General features: G+C 38.8%; 1 protein-coding gene across 4 annotated transcripts in view; it reads left to right on the top strand.

Annotated features, from left to right (window-relative positions):
- Nucleotides 1-15900, top strand: part of LOC123550700 (ankyrin repeat domain-containing protein 12-like) — a 97154-nt gene that overhangs the window by 19719 nt on the left and 61535 nt on the right. For all 4 annotated transcript variants that reach the window (XM_053544931.1, XM_053544932.1, XM_053544929.1 and 1 more), the window contains exons 2-3: nt 1262-1436; nt 12824-12917. In XM_053544931.1, coding sequence (XP_053400906.1) covers nt 1368-1436; nt 12824-12917 — 163 coding nt within the window. In that variant the 5' untranslated portion in view covers nt 1262-1367. The remainder of the gene's footprint in view (nt 1-1261; nt 1437-12823; nt 12918-15900) is intronic.

Below are 15900 nucleotides of genomic sequence, written 5' to 3'. Positions count from 1 at the left end.
GTATTTCAGAAACATGCATCAGCCAGTTTTGCAAAAATGGGCTTCATCACATGTGACCTCTGGGCTGCTTGGAATCCAACTGGCCAAAACCCCTCCCTGAAGTATTTTGAGTTAGATGCATTGTCCTCCATTTTTGACAGCCTCCCTGCTTGAGTCAGAGTTAAAAGTGTCGTCTTCAGTGGCTGACAACTTCCCTACTTGAGTTGTCTTCAGTGACTGACAACTTCCCTACTTGAGTTGTCTTCTGTGACTGACAACTTCCCTGCTTGAGTTGTCTTCAGTGACTGAAAACTTCTCTACTTGAGTTGTCCTCAGTGACTGACAACTTCCCCTCTTGAGTTGTCTTCAGTGACTAACAACTTCCCCACTTGAGTTGTCTTCAAATTTCCCTACTTGAGTTGTCCTTAGTGACTGACAATTTCTCTACTTGAGTTGTCTTCAGTGACTGACAACTTCCCTACTTGAGTTGTCTTCAGTGACTGACAACTTCCCTACTTGAGTTGTTTTCAGTGACTAACAACTTCCCTACTTGAGTTGTCCTCAGTGACTGATAACTTCCCTACTTGAGTTGTCCACAGTGACTGACAACTTCCCTACTTGAGTTGTCGTCAGTGTCAGACAGCTTCCCTACTTGAGTTGTCTTCAGTGTCAGACTAACAACTTCCCTACTTGAGTTGTCCTCAGTGACTGACAACTTCCCTACTTGAGTTGTCCTCAGTGACTAACAAGTTCCCTACTTGAGTTGTCTTCAGTGACTAACAACTTCCCTACTTGAGTTGTCCTCAGTGACTGACAACTTCCCTACTTGAGTTGTCTTCAGTGACTGACAACTTCCCTACTTGAGTTGTCCTCAGTGACTAACAACTTCCCCACTTGAGTTGTCCTCAGTGACTAACAACTTTCCCACTTGAGTTGTCCTCAGTGACTAACAACTTCCCCACTTGAGTTGTCCTCATCCACAGTGACTAACAACTTCACCGCTTGAGTTGTCCTCAGTGACTAACAACTTCCCCACTTGAGTCGTCCTCAGTGACTAACAACTTCCCCACTTGGGTTGTCCTCAGTGACTAACAACTTCCCTACTTGAGTTGTCCTCAGTGACTGACAACTTCCCTACTTGAGTCGTCCTCAGTGACTGACAACTTCTCTACTTGAGTTGTCTTCAGTGTCAGACTGACAACTTTCCTACTTGTCCTCAGCGACTGACAACTTTCCTACTTGTCCTCAGTATATAGTATACATGTACATATCTTTTTTTCAGATGCATGAAGTCTTTTACAAGAAAAGAGCATCATGTTTAAAGATCACAGAATCAGTTTGGGAGACGAGATTTCCATGTTTGGATTGATACTAGCCAACCGTTCTGCATGCCTTCACTACTACTTCCTAGGTTCTCGCTACAGGATATGTCTGACAAGAAATCACCTCCAAGGAAGGTAAGCTTTCCTTGCTTGTTCTGTCTTGAAAAAAAAGGTGGCAGTGTGTCAGCAGGTTTTGTACCAGTAAAAATAGTTTTCCACAAGTATAAATTGATGACTTCCACTACTAGAGATCCAACCTCCACAATGACAGTAAAATGTATCTTTTGTCTTATGATGTAGACTTTTGTCAGATTTTTACGTAGAATGACGGGCAACTAGGATGCGCCTTCTGGCTGTAATGGAACCCTTTGTACCATAATGACAGGGAGCTTAAGACCGAAGGTGTTTGTGCCTGTGTTGCGTTCAGGTTAAACCTTTATGAAAAGTTTCCCACTTTAACTTCATCTTCTTAACCACTGCCATTTTGCAGAAGGATTGGTCTTGATAGGGGGCAGACCTCTGATAGGGTCCAGTATCCTGTGGGACAAGCTCGCAATAGTCAGACTTGCAGTTTCATTTATATTTATAATGTTTCTTGGTAATGGTATCTATCTTCCCTCACTTTTTTCACCCCCTTCCCATCCATTATACACTTCCTCACAACACACACACAAATGGCCAACAAAGCATATTTTGTAACATTCATCTAATTTATATCATATTGTGTCTTAGATTCCCCCGGTCCTTCCCTACTCAACCCAGTCTCCATTTACACCCTCCCCACTCCCCATTTCACCATATAATGTCAGCATGATCCATAAAAGGAATAAAAGCATGGCCTCATGAAATCTGAGTGTTGCATATGATATCCATCTTCTTTCAGTTGTATAGGCACAAGACAGCTTGTGCTGTGCAGTTTATTTTATGGTACTCCAAATGTTATAGGATATGTTCATTAACCCTTAGCCTGCTGCAGGCGAATTTAACAGCCTTTGCAAACAGCTTGGAACCAGATCAGACACCGATTAAATCGGCGTCTGATCAGGTTCCAAGCTGTTTGCTACCCTGACAATATTTCTTCCAATTTTGGAGCAAATTGAATGAACTTTACAATTTTAGCAGACGACATTTCCAGCAGACGACAATTTATCTAGCATGCTAAAGGTTAATATAAGATATTTGTTTGGAAGTTGAAGGTTGATCCAGTTATTCTCAATGATGACTTCACAAATTTCAGTAGAAAAGTTGTTAATTGCATGCAGAGAACACAGAATGTTTCAGGCTAAATTAACACCATTTCATAACTGATGTAAAGCCCATGTCAGAACAAACAAAATCAACCCAGGCCGTAATTTAAAAATTGTTTGTTTGCAGTAATGCAACCCAAAGTTTTTTTGTGTTTGTAGGTAGGTAGGGAATTTTTATTTATGCATAATTATAATCATTTTGGGAAACAAAAATTTCATCTGACTGGTAAAAAATAGTTGGGTTGCAGCAATGATTTTCACGGGTAGATTGTGTTACCGCAAACAAAATGTTTTATTTCAAATGATAGCCCCATGTGAAATCTTTACTTGTTTTCTGGAAGATTAAACTGACAATTGCTTCACAAAAAACTTGCAGGTTCCCCACCCCTCCCCCCGGTCAACATTTGATGGGGTCCAAGCCTGGTCATCTTGTGAAAATAGAACAGCAATTAGGAAAATTTTGAAAATAAATTGTAATTTTTAAGCAGTTTTACAAAATTGTGAAAATAAAATAGTAAATGATAAAATAACTAGCTTATTTCACAGACTAAAAGTTTTTTACATTTTAATCGGAACATAGGATATATCTTATACCTAATTTACCATGCAAAATTTTAAAGTTCCATAATGCTTTAAATTTTATGTTAAAAACAGATGACACAGCTGTCCAAATAGAGAACATGCATAGTTACACGGTTAGAAATGTGTTACTTTCAATACTCGACATGAACTTTTACAGTTAGAACCATAAAGGGAGGTAACCAGGAACAATAAATTCAATTGAACTATCTACTATATCCATCAGTATTCAGACCGTCCTTATTACAGAAAACAATTATCGAAAATAGGATTGAACAACAGCCTAATTATTTTTTGTTTTCATGACGGAAAATGTGGCAGCCATGTAGGAGACTTTACAGAACATTTCTATGACCTAAATTACGTCCTTTTAAAATTTGTAAGTGATAATTTCATTTATCTATTATATACTTCCCTTTATTTCCAGAATTCAACTTATTTTTATTTTCTACAGTTTAATTTAATTCATTTTATTGATCCTTCACAGTTAACTAAAAAGAGTGAAAATAACTATTTAGCAAACCATGTTGAATGTTTTTTAGTGATTCACATGCATTCAGCAGAACAAAAGTAGCATTATATGTACTCAAAAATGACAGTTGGATTTTAATACAGTACTTCAAAACTGCATTCCCTTAAAATTAACAAGAAAGCACCATGTATTGCCTGCCAGTACCTCTTATAAATTTTATACAATGACATGTCACAATGGTTACTATACATGGCAAAATGGCAAATCTTAATATTTTCTTTTTTCTGAAGAAACAATTGTATCTTGGACTGTTTGATGTTAATTGAGTTTTGCGAAATTCTATTGATTTAACCATTAACACTCATTGTCCATTTCCTGAACAGGTTTCATGATGTAGTATGATTATTGAGCAACTTCACATGTAACTCTCTCTTTGTCTACAATGAATTTATTGAGGCGTCCATTGCCGAGTAGTTAAGGTCGCTGACTTCAAATCACTTTCCCCGCACCGATGTGGGTTTGAGCCTCACTTAGGGCGTTGAATTCTTCATGTGAGGAAGCCATCCAGCTGTCTTACAGGTCGTTGGTTCTACCCAGGTGCCCTCTCTTGAGGAAATAATGCACGTAGGGGCACTTGGGCTCTTCCTTCAAAGTTGCAATACGACCTATAGGTGTGTATGTGTGACGTTAAACCCAACAAAAACAAAACAAACAATAAATTTATAAGCAGGTCCAGCCAGTATAGTGGGCATGCTGAGCTATGGCAATGGAAAACATGGCAATGGAAAACATGCATGATACTGAAGTTTTCACTTTTTATCCTTCAGCACCCCCTCCATCCACCCAGCACCTTCCCCATCTATCCAGCACCCCCTCCATCCACCCAGCACCTTCCCCATCCACCCAGTACCCCTCCATCCACCCAGCACCTTCCCCATCCACCCAGTACCCCTCCATCCACCCAGCACTTTCCCCATCCACCCAGTACCCCTCCATCCACCCAGCACCTTCCCCATCCACCCAGCACTCTCTTCATCCACCCAGCACTTTCCCCATCCACCCAGTACCCCGTGACGATTTGATAAAAGACATTGTGTCTAAAATCATTCATCCTCCACCTCTGATAATTCATGTGGGGAAGTTGGCAGTTACTTGCGGAGAACTTTGTACTGGTACAGAATCCAGGAACACTGGTTAGGTTAACTGCCCGCCATTACATGACTGAAATACTGTTGAAAAACGGCATTAAACCCAAAACAAACAAACAAACAGTACCCCTCCATCCATCCAGCACCTTCCCCATCCACCCAGTACCCCTCCATCCACTCAGCACTTTCCCCATCCACTCAGTACCCCTCCATCCACCCAGCACCTTCCCCATCCACCCAGTACTCCTCCATCCACCCAGCACCTTTACCATCCACCCAGCACCTTTACCATCCACCCAGCACTTTCCCCATCCGCCCAGCAAAACACAGTTTAGAAACACCTTTACATTGTATGTGACATCTCTTTCTATGGCTAGAGGACCATTTAAGCTTCCGGCAGAGTGTTTCTTGGATGGGACATTCTAAAGAAATTTTTTAAGTTTCTGTTATCTTGAATGTGTGCTTGTGACAGTTGTCAGCTTTTCTGACAATTTGGAATATTGATTACTGCCATCCAAAGCAAACTCGACCAGTATTGTTGCCCTGCTGCAAAATTAAATGCAAATGCATAATCTCCCATTAGCAGCTGTGCTGATTTAAAAAATTTGTAAGACAAAATTCAGAAATTAGAATACTTTGAAAAAGAGTTTTCTGGAAACTAGAACAGTTTATATCAAAACTGCCATCAGTAAAGTAAACAGATTTAACAAAAAGAAAATTTGATAAATAAAGATAAAACAAGAAATTTGAATATCGGCATAAATAAGCAAGGCCAAGCTCAGTAAGACACCAGATGAATAATGCAAAAAATAGCCCTACATTTACTACAAAACGTTAAATTCAAGTGAAAAATAAAGCTGTTATTTATGAATTTCTTGGAACTCAATAGTTACTCATTATAGAAATGCATGTTCATGGCATGGCAAGAGATCAAGAATGTTTCTAGCTGATATATAACCCTTTGCCAAAAACACACAGGTTGAATAAATGTAGTCATGCCATGGGAAAACTTTTTCCCATGTAAAAATACTAACATGTGAGTAAAGGTAGACATTTAATTGATTATGAAACATGTGATATATTACTGTAATAATTACATACATATTTTTGATATTTGCCTAGAGTGGCTTCTTAAATATAGAGCTCAACTTTAGAAATCCTAGGACTATCAGGTAGCTCTACTTTGGACTACCTAGAGCTATCACTTTTAAGTCTTAGTTCAATTGTAGACTACATAGCACTTTCACTTAGCTCATCTTTGGACAGCCTAGAGTTGTCACCTCGCTCAACTTTGGACCACCTAGAGCTATCACTTAGCTCAACTTCAAACTTCCTAGAGCTATCACTTGGCTCAACAGTTACTGTAGTCACTAATAGCTCAACTTTGGACTACCCACAGTTGTCACTGACCTGAACTATGGTCCTCATTCACATGCTGATGTTTTATTAAAAAGTCATTTGACCCCTACCTTTGTTAAACTGTGACAGTATATGAAAGATAAAATGATGAATATTAAGGCTCTTAAAGATATCTCAACTCTGCTTAAATTTTCTTTGAGTACAAATAAGAAAGTGGAGCGTGTTTTTTTGTTGTACTCAGGTGGAGGGAATTGTACACAAGATAAAAAGACATTAAATATGAAATGTCCAGCTGTTGCCAGTTTTTGTCCTTGTGGGGGAGAAGATTAATATGCTGTGTATCTTTCAATCATCTTAATTTTATATGTAAATAAAATTCAGTAGCTCATTGTGCAAAATACCCAAAGGTTTGTATTGAGTAAACAAACAAATTAGGATAAACTTGAATAAATATTTCAGTTTTCAATAGTAAGGATATAAATATTTCATGGTTAGTGAACAGAAACTAGATTTTGACATTTTTACTTTTTATGGCGTCGAATTTCAAGTTCAAGGTTCTATTTGTTACTAAAAGTGGACCCCTAGCTGAGTCAAGTCAAGAATTATGAGTTTTATACAGCCAATTATTTGAGTTTGATTATCAGTCACTGTAAGTAAATGAGAAATGATAATATCATAGTGCTATCTAATATCATAGTGCTATCTATAATTAGTAAATTGAGACTTTCATTAACTGATCCCACGTTGATTTACCACTTCCTAGTAAAATGATATAGGGTAGAGGCTTCATCATTAAGAAACATAAAGGGAGGGAGCATAGCAACCAACATGGTTTCTTAAGGATGAAGGTTTTACTTTTTAGCCTCTGTCTGATTTCACTGAAACCTGTCAAATAGACGGATTGTTCAGTGACTATTCCTGTCACAATGAAGATTTAATTAAAATTACGATTTTTCCAAAATACCATTATTTTATGAAATTTTGATTTTTATACGCCCAAAGGGACGTGTTATGTTATGGTCCCGGTGTCTGTCTGTCCGTTAGCAATTTCATGTCCACTCTGTAAAACTTGAACCCCTTGAAGGATTTCAAAAAAACTTTACACAAATGTTCACCACACCAAGACGACATGCAGAGTGCATGTTTTGGATGTCTCATTTCAAGGTCAAGGTCACACTTAGGGGTCAAAGGTCATATGAGTGTGTTTCGTGTCTGCTCTGTAACTCTTGAACTGCTTGAAGGATTTCAAAGAAACTTGGCACAAATGTTCATCACACTGAGACGACATGCAGAGCGCTTGTTTCGGATGACTAGCTTCAAGGTCAAGGTCACACTTAGGAGTGAAAGGTCATAAATGACTTTGCTGTGTCCGCTCTGTAACTCTTGAACTGCTTGAATGATTTCAAAGGAACTTGGCACAAATGTTCACCACACTGAGGCGACGTGCAGAGCGCATGTTTTGGATGACTCGCTTCAAGGTCAAGGTCACACTTAGGGGTCAAAGGTCATATATGACTGCTTTGTGTATAGTGCTCTGCATTGCAGTGCTCTTGTTTTTATTTTGCAAAATACTTTTTTGTTCTCTTACAATATTTTTTTTTTTTGAATTACTTCACTTTTTTGTTACTATAATAGCCTATAAATAGCTTATTTTGAAACTTTTTTATTATTGGCAGTAGGGAAAAACTGAGACCACTTTTCTGTGGTATAACATGGATGGAACATCCAATTTTTAGTTGTATTTTGACATAACTTTACCTAGTAAGAATTTTTCTTGACTTGGATATTTTTTTTTTTTTTTGGAATTTCTTCTTTTTGTTGTTCCTGTGCTTTGGGCTTCAACAATCAAGTTCTTTAAAGTTAGCTCCCATCCTCTGATGTAACCCTTCGAGCATATATTGCACCGCTTGGCGGCGCTCTTGTCTAATTATCTTTAAGAAAAAAATGTTTAAACAGTCACCTGATGTTACTAGCTAGTAATCAAGACACTTGAATAGGCAACTGTTGACAACCCTTCTTTCATTACATACAGTTGTTCTAGCTTTACATGAAAAGGCATTGTCAACCTTGTTTGCGTAAGTGTCTCTGGCGTTATAATACTGGCAGTGGCTTACCCATACATGTAAGGAAGTGGCTAATTGGTTATTGTCTCAGGCCTTACATGAGACAGTGGCTGATTCAGTGTTGTCCCCAGTCTTACAGAGGGACAGTGGCTGATTCAGTGTTGTCCTCAGCCTTACAGAGGGACAGTGGCAGGTTCATTGTTGTCCCCAGTCTTACATAGGGACATTGGTTGATTCAGTGTTGTCCCCAGCCTTACAGAGGGACAGTGGCTGATTCAGTGTTGTCCCCAGCCTTACAGAGGGACAGTGGCTGATTCAGTGTTGTCCCCAGCCTTACAGAGGGACAGTGGCTGATTCAGTGTTGTCCCCAGCCTTACAGAGGGACAGTGGCTGGTTCAGTGTTGTCCCCAGCCTTACAGAGGGACAGTGGATTCAGTGTTGTCCCCAGCCTTACAGAGGGACAGTGGCTGGTTCAGTGTTGTCCCCAGCCTTACAGAGGGACAGTGGCTGGTTCAGAGATGTTGCTGGCATTACCTGACCGTGTTTGCTGTCAATCAGTGTTATCTCCAGTCATGTCATGATGTAATTATCACCTTTCAAGATCTGACCTTGCTGGGCTTTTAGATGTGGACATTGATTTTCTATAATCAAATGATTTCACCTGTCAGTTGCAAGAATATACAGACCTGCTGAAAAAGAAAGCTATAATGAAAAAAGCAAGAGCATTTCCTTGCTGTATAGTACATTTGAATGTGTTTGGAATGTACCAGAAAATTCTATAAACAATTTATCTGTTTCAATATTCAGACTTACCCTGTCATTATGTTGACCACTGCTTTTGATTGACTTTGACATATACAGGATATTTGTTTGTTACTGGGTAAACTTGAAATATATTTCACCAGTGAACACCAGATACAGTGTTCATGAGTGAAAGATAATTTGATCAAGATTACGTATAAAAAAACAAATTTTCTTTTTATTTCATGTTTTGACTAAGTTTACCCTTTCTGTAGTTTCTTACACGTGAAAAATATACTGTGAAAATATCAGATATATTTCATTCTTATATTTGGATAGTTGTCTGAAAAACATGTAATTAATTAAGTCTGTCTCCAAGCAAGGCAAACAATACTGTGTAATATAGAAAAAGTTCTTGATGTTCAAAAACAGCAGTAAACCTCATCCATGCAGTGGTGGAATACAAGATACAAGGGACTCTATCAGTTATGTCTGGTATCTGTTGAAAGGGGAAGTTTACTTTCAACTTGTATCATTTTTTGTAAATGATTAATGTGTCTGTACTTTAAAAGAAATTTTTTACATAAACTGTTACCATTTTCTATTTTCCTGATGAACTTTACTTCCTTTATGTAGTAAGCTAAGGTTAAAATGACCTGGTTTTGATTCAGGTAATTGCTATCATGTCTGTTTATAAAGGTCAATTATTTGAATGTTTGCCAAATGGTCAAACAGACCAAAATATGTATCAGTGGATTATTTGGCAAGTAGGCAAAAACCAGGCAGCTGTATGACACTGATTGGTTGGAGGGGTGGTTGGGGGGGTAGGAGAAGGGGGATGTAAATAGAGAGGTAGTGCTGTTGTGTTGATTGGAAGAATGTTATGTGTTTTGATTGGGAATGAGGTGTGTTTTGATTGTGACAGTTGTGTGTTTATTGGAAGGGTGTTGTGTTTTGATTGCGAGATTGTTGTGTTTTGATTGGCAACGTTGTGTGTTGATTGGAAGGGTGTTGTGTATTGATCGGGAATGGTTGTGTTTTGATTGCGAGATTGTTGTTTGTAGAATGGGTGGGTGTTGTTTATTGATTGGGAGAGTGTTGTTTGTAGAATGGGTGGGTGTTAGGTGTTGATTGGGAGAGTGTTGTTTGTAGAATCGATGGGTGTTGTTTATTGATTGGGAGAGTGTTGTTTGTAGAACGGGTGGGTGTTGTGTGTTGATTGGGAGAGTGTTGTTTGTAGAATGGGTGGGTGTTGCGTGTTGATTGTTGTTTGTATAATGGGTGTGTGTTGATTGTTGTTTGTGGAATGGGTGGGTGTTGTGTGTTGATTGGGAAAGTGATGTTTGTAGAATGGGTGGGTGTTGTGTGTTGATTGGGAAAGTGATGTGCATTGATGAGGAGGGTGTTGTGTGTTGATTGGGAGAGTGTTGTTTGTAGAATGGGTGGGTGTTGTGTGTTGATTGGGAGAGTGTTGTTTGTAGAACGGGTGGGTGTTGTGTGTTGATTAGGAGAGTGTTGTTTGTAGAATGGGTGGGTGTTGTGTGTTGATTGTTGTTTGTAGAATGGGTGTGTGTTGATTGTTGTTTGTAGAATGGGTGGGTGTTGTGTGTTGATTGGGAAAGTGATGTTTGTAGAATGGGTGGGTGTTGTGTGTTGATTGGGAAAGTGATGTGCATTGATGAGGAGTGTGTTGATTGGGAGAGTGTTGTTTGTAGAATGGGTGGGTGTTGTGTGTTGATTGGGAAAGTGATGTTTGTAGAATGGGTGGGTGTTGTGTGTTGATTGGGAAAGTTAGCTCAGTAGGTAGAGCGTTGGTCTACGGATCGCGGGGTCGTGAGTTCGATCCTCGGGCGGGGCGTATGTTCTCCGTGACTATTTGATAAACGACATTGTGTCTGAAATCATTAGTCCTCCACCTCTGATTCACGTGGGGAAGTTGGCAGTTACTTGCGGAGAACAGGTTTGTACTGGTACAGAATCCAGGAACACTGGTTAGGTTAACTGCCCGCCGTTACATGACTGAAATACTGTTGAAAAACGGCGTTAAACCCAAAACAAACAAACAAATGATTGGGAAAGTGATGTGCATTGATGAGGAGAGTGTTGTTTGTAGAATGGATGGGTGTTGTGTGTTGATTTGGAGAGTGTTGTTTGTAGAACAAGTGGGTGTTGTGTGTTGATTGGGAAAGTGATGTTTGTAAAATGGGTGGGTGTTGTGTGTTGATTGGGAAAGTGATGTGCATTGATGAGGAGGGTGTTGTGTGTTGATTGGGAAAGTGATGTGCATTGATGAGAAGGGTGTTGTGTATTGATTAAGAGGGTGAGTGTTGTTTTGATGGGGAGAATGTTGTGTGTATATCGGGGAGGGTGTTGTGTGTTGATTGGGAGAGTGATGTACATTGATGAGGGTATTGTGTTTTGATTAGGAGGGTGTTGTGTTTTGAAGGGAAGTTGTTGTTTTGATTGGGAGGGTGTCATTTTGATTGGGAGGGTGTTGTGTTTTGATGTGGAGAGGGTTGTGTGTTGATTGGGAGAATTTTATGTGTTGATTAGAGGGTGTTGTGTGTTGATCTAGAGAGTGGTGTGTTTTGATTGGGTATACATTGTTTGTTGATTTGGAGGTGTTGTACATTGATTGGGAAAATATTGTATATTGATTGTCTTGGGTTTAGCGCAGTTTTTCAACAGTATTCCAGTTATGTAAAGAAGGGCAGTGAACCTAACCAGTGTTCCTGGATTCTCTGCCAGTACAAGCCTGTTCTCTGCAAGTAACTGCCAATTTCTCCACTTGAAGCGGCGGTGGATGACATATGATTTCAGACACAATGTGTTGATTGGAGAGGACTGTGTGATGATTGAAGAACATTTCGTTTTGCTTGAGAACATTGTGTTGATCAAGGGAGCATCTTGTGTTGTTCATTGAACATTGTGGGATGAATGGAGAACATTGTATGCTCATCAGGAACGTTGTGTGTTGATTAGGCTAGCATGATATGTTGTTCGGAGAACATTGTGTGTTGATCATGAGAGCACTGTGTGTTGATCAGGAGAACATTGTGTGTTGATCAGGATGTTGATCGTGAGAGCATTGTGTGTTGATCAGGAGAGCAATATGTGTGTATCAGGAGAGCATTGTGTGTTGATCAGGAGAGATCAGGAGAGCATTGTGTGTTGATCAGGAGAGCATTGTGTGTGTATCAGGAGAGCATTGTGTGTGATGAGTCAGGAGAGATCAGGAGAGCACTATGTGTTGATCAGGAGAGCATTGTGTGTTGATTAGAAGAGCATTGTGTGTTGATTAGAAGAGCATTGTGTGTTGGTCAAGAGAGCATTGTGTGTGTATCAGGAGAGCATTGTGTGTTGATCAGAAGAGCATTGTGTGTATCAGGAGAGCATTGTTTGTTGATCAGAAGAGCATTGTGTGTTGGTCAGGAGAGCATTGTGTGTTGATCATGATGTTGATCGGGAGAGCATTGTGTGTGTATCAGGAGAGCATTGTGTGTTGATCAGAAGAGTACAGGAGAGCACTATATGTTGATCAGGAGAGCATTGTGCGTGTATCAGGAGAGCATTGTGTGTTGGCCAGGAGAGCATTGTGTGGGTATCAGGAGAGCATTGTGTGTTGGTCAGGAGAGCATTGTTTGTTGATCAGGAGAGCATTGTGTGGGTATCAGGAGAGAATTTTGTGTATTGTACTTAATGAGATTGAAAGGTCATTGTGGATAGATCAATGAAATAGTTGGAGCCCTGCAAACAGTGTGATATACATCCTTTAAGTACAAGACAAATTGTTTTTATGTGTGACAATGTTTTGTCATTTTCCCTGAAGTAGGTCAACTGTTTCCTTCTGGATTAGTTGACATTAACTGTTATAAATGAAAATTGATGAAAGAGATGTTGTGTTGTATTTCAGGAGAAGCCTTTCGTTGTCAGAACCCCACAACCAGATGACAAGGGTATGAAGAGAAAGCTGCTGTCTCCAGCATCACCTACACATGACGATGATGGTACGTACACATTATTCTTCAACATTTCTTCAAAAATAGTACTATGTTTGTTAGAGTACTCAGGGGTCACACTGGGAATTTTTTTCTCTGAGCCACTGCTTTTTCCGAAGATAAAATTATGAGGCCAACAACGGCGAAAGCATAGCATTGACGTTCTTGTAGGACTACATTATATGTACCAAAGTACTCATACTACTCAAGAAATTAATGTAGTTATTACATATTTCTTAGTAACCCTTTAAAAAGCTATTTAGAAAATAAATTTGTGTTAATTTCTAAAATTATCATTTTTATAAACATCATTCTGCCATTTAATAAAAAAATTCTGAAAATCACATTGAAAATAAAGATGTTAAAATAGAAAATTTAAAAAAAAAACAGTGTTTTATTTTGCACATTGCCTATAAGTGGGTGGGGTTTGATGCCTTCGCATGTTGTATTCTCGAAAAATACTTCAAAATAAGAGCTCCATTTGCAACAGTTGTCATATTTTTCTTAAATGTAGACTTTTTATTGGCTTTTTATTAAGATTGCACTAAAAAATCTCGTCAGAAATGACAGAAATATCCGAAAATCATGGTCGCGAAAACGGGCGACAAATTCAGAAAACGTAAGTTAGAATTAAATATTTGATAAAATACCTATGTTTTATTGCTTTTCTATCATCATAGCTATTCAATACTTACAATTTATGCTTGTGTAAAGCATTTTTATTTGTTTTTGCCCAAACTAACCCTCGGCAATCATAGAAAATTTGTCTAACGGCCGACTGCTCATAAAATCGTATCAAGTGCACAAAATGTTGATTATTATTATCCAGTTTGTTATTCAATAATCTAATTATCGCAAATTAACTGCCTGATCAAATAAAAAATTTGCAAATTGGCTCCCTCCCTTTCAATAACAGATGTTGTGTCTACACAGATTATCGATTTTTCACACCTTTTGGTTCGTAAAACTGGCAGTATTCGTAGTTTTGCAGACAGACATAGCTTCGGGCCATTTTCGCCAATTAGAAAATTTCGGAGCCACATTTAATTTTTTGTCGCAAATGGCTCAAGTGGCGATCGACAGCGTGACCCCTGAGTACTCTTTAAGATCAGAAGTGATGGAATAGTATGTAACGTATCTACTACAAAATTATGATGATAGTTCACACATGATGGTACAGATATGATGATTCACACATGATGGTATTATGAATTATCCCTTTCATTCAATTTGTAAAATTAGTTTCGGGATGACATTGCAACCTGTTTTGGTGACTATGTTATTTATTTGTCACATACCATTTCTAAAAGCAGAAAATCTTATTGTTAGTATATTAATGTTTATTAACTTGTGTATCAGGCCTCTGTGGCCAAATGGTTAAGGTTGCTGACCAATTCCCTTGTCCCTTACTGCTATAGGTTTGAAACCATCCACCTGGCTTGTGGAAGTTCGGTGATTCTATCCAGGTACCTGCACATGCTTGAAATAGTGCTCTGAAGGGCATCTGGGGTCATCAACCGCCATGGAAGTCGCTATGGGACCTGTATTTGTGTCAGTGTGACATTTAACCCAACAAAAGATAGCAAACCCAACAAAAAAAATAAAAATAAAAAAAATAACACACATACAGTCATGTTAACAATAATATTAGCTTATAATCTTATCACTAAACAGCATTACTGTGTAGATTTTATTATAAAGTTTTCTTTGGTGTTAGATACTTGCCAGTATTAATGTGCTAATAATGGAGTTTTAATGAAAGTATCATTCTGCCGTTTACAGGAAAAAAAAAACAGGTGAATTGGAAACACTTATTTTTTTAGGAGTCTTTGTAGGCTTTCGCTGTACTTAATTATTGTTGAATGTCTTTTGGAGTGTTGTTGTTGCTGGTACTGATCTGTCTGTTGTAGAATATTTATAGCACCTTCGATTTCCCAAATTGTTAGTGATGGGAGACATTTTCTTTTTGCCTTTGCTGTCTGTCAGTTTGCATTTAGCTTGTTTGTGATTCATGTCTAACTTACCCTGCTAAATTTCTACAGTGAACTTGTCTATCTTCCAATTTGGACAGTACCATTAACTGTTAAAGGGATGCTTACCAAAAAAGATACTGACTGAATAGCGAACAGTGCAGATCATGATCAGACTGCACAGACTGCATGGGTTTGCAGGCTGATCATAATCTACACTGGTCGCAAAGGCAGACTCGGTCGTATTCAGTATGGTAAGGGCTAAAATCATTTGCGAGATTTCAACGAAACTTCACAGGACTAACTGGTATAAAGCCTAGTTTTGCATATTGTCAGCATGTTCTGCTCAAATTATTTTGGCAGAGTTATTGCTCCACAGTCAGCATGTGGTCAGCAGATGACCCATATAGTATTGAGAGTCAGTGTATGAAAAATCAAGTTACAATGATCTTGAGACTGAAAACGTCACCGCACAGTAACTGGAGAATGCATGGGCTACACCCATCAAACTTATTAGGTTGATCATCTGTGGCCAGGAGATTAGCCCCACTGCTTTCAGGATTATTGCATGCCACCTTGACACTTAAAATCGTCCCTGATCAATAATGGAAAACACTTGTAGTTTTTGTTCTTTGACCTTCAAACTTCAGCTCATAGAATTGTTATACCCCCACAAACGAAGTTTGGGTGGGTATATAGGAGTGAGCTTGTCTGACGGTCTGTTGGTTTTCATGGTTTCCGGACAATAACTCATGAAAGGCTTGACAGATTTAAATCATTTTTAGCTCATCTGATTTTTTGAAAAAAAATGATGAGTTATTGTCATCACTTGAGCGGTTGTCGGCGTCGGCGTCCGCGTCGCCTGGTTAAGTTTTATGTTTAGGTCAGCTTTTCTCCTAAACTATCAAAGCTATTGCTTTGAAACTTGGAATACTTGTTCACCATCATAAGCTGACCCTGTATAGCAAGAAACATAACTCCATCTTGCTTTTTGCAAGATTTATGGCCCCTTTTGTACTTAG

Source organism: Mercenaria mercenaria, chromosome 6 (genome assembly GCF_021730395.1).
Source record: "Mercenaria mercenaria strain notata chromosome 6, MADL_Memer_1, whole genome shotgun sequence".
In the NCBI taxonomy this organism is placed as follows: Eukaryota; Metazoa; Mollusca; class Bivalvia; order Venerida; family Veneridae; genus Mercenaria; species Mercenaria mercenaria.
The sequence above is the reverse complement of the archived record's forward strand: the minus strand, read 5'-3'. Positions and strand labels throughout refer to the sequence as shown.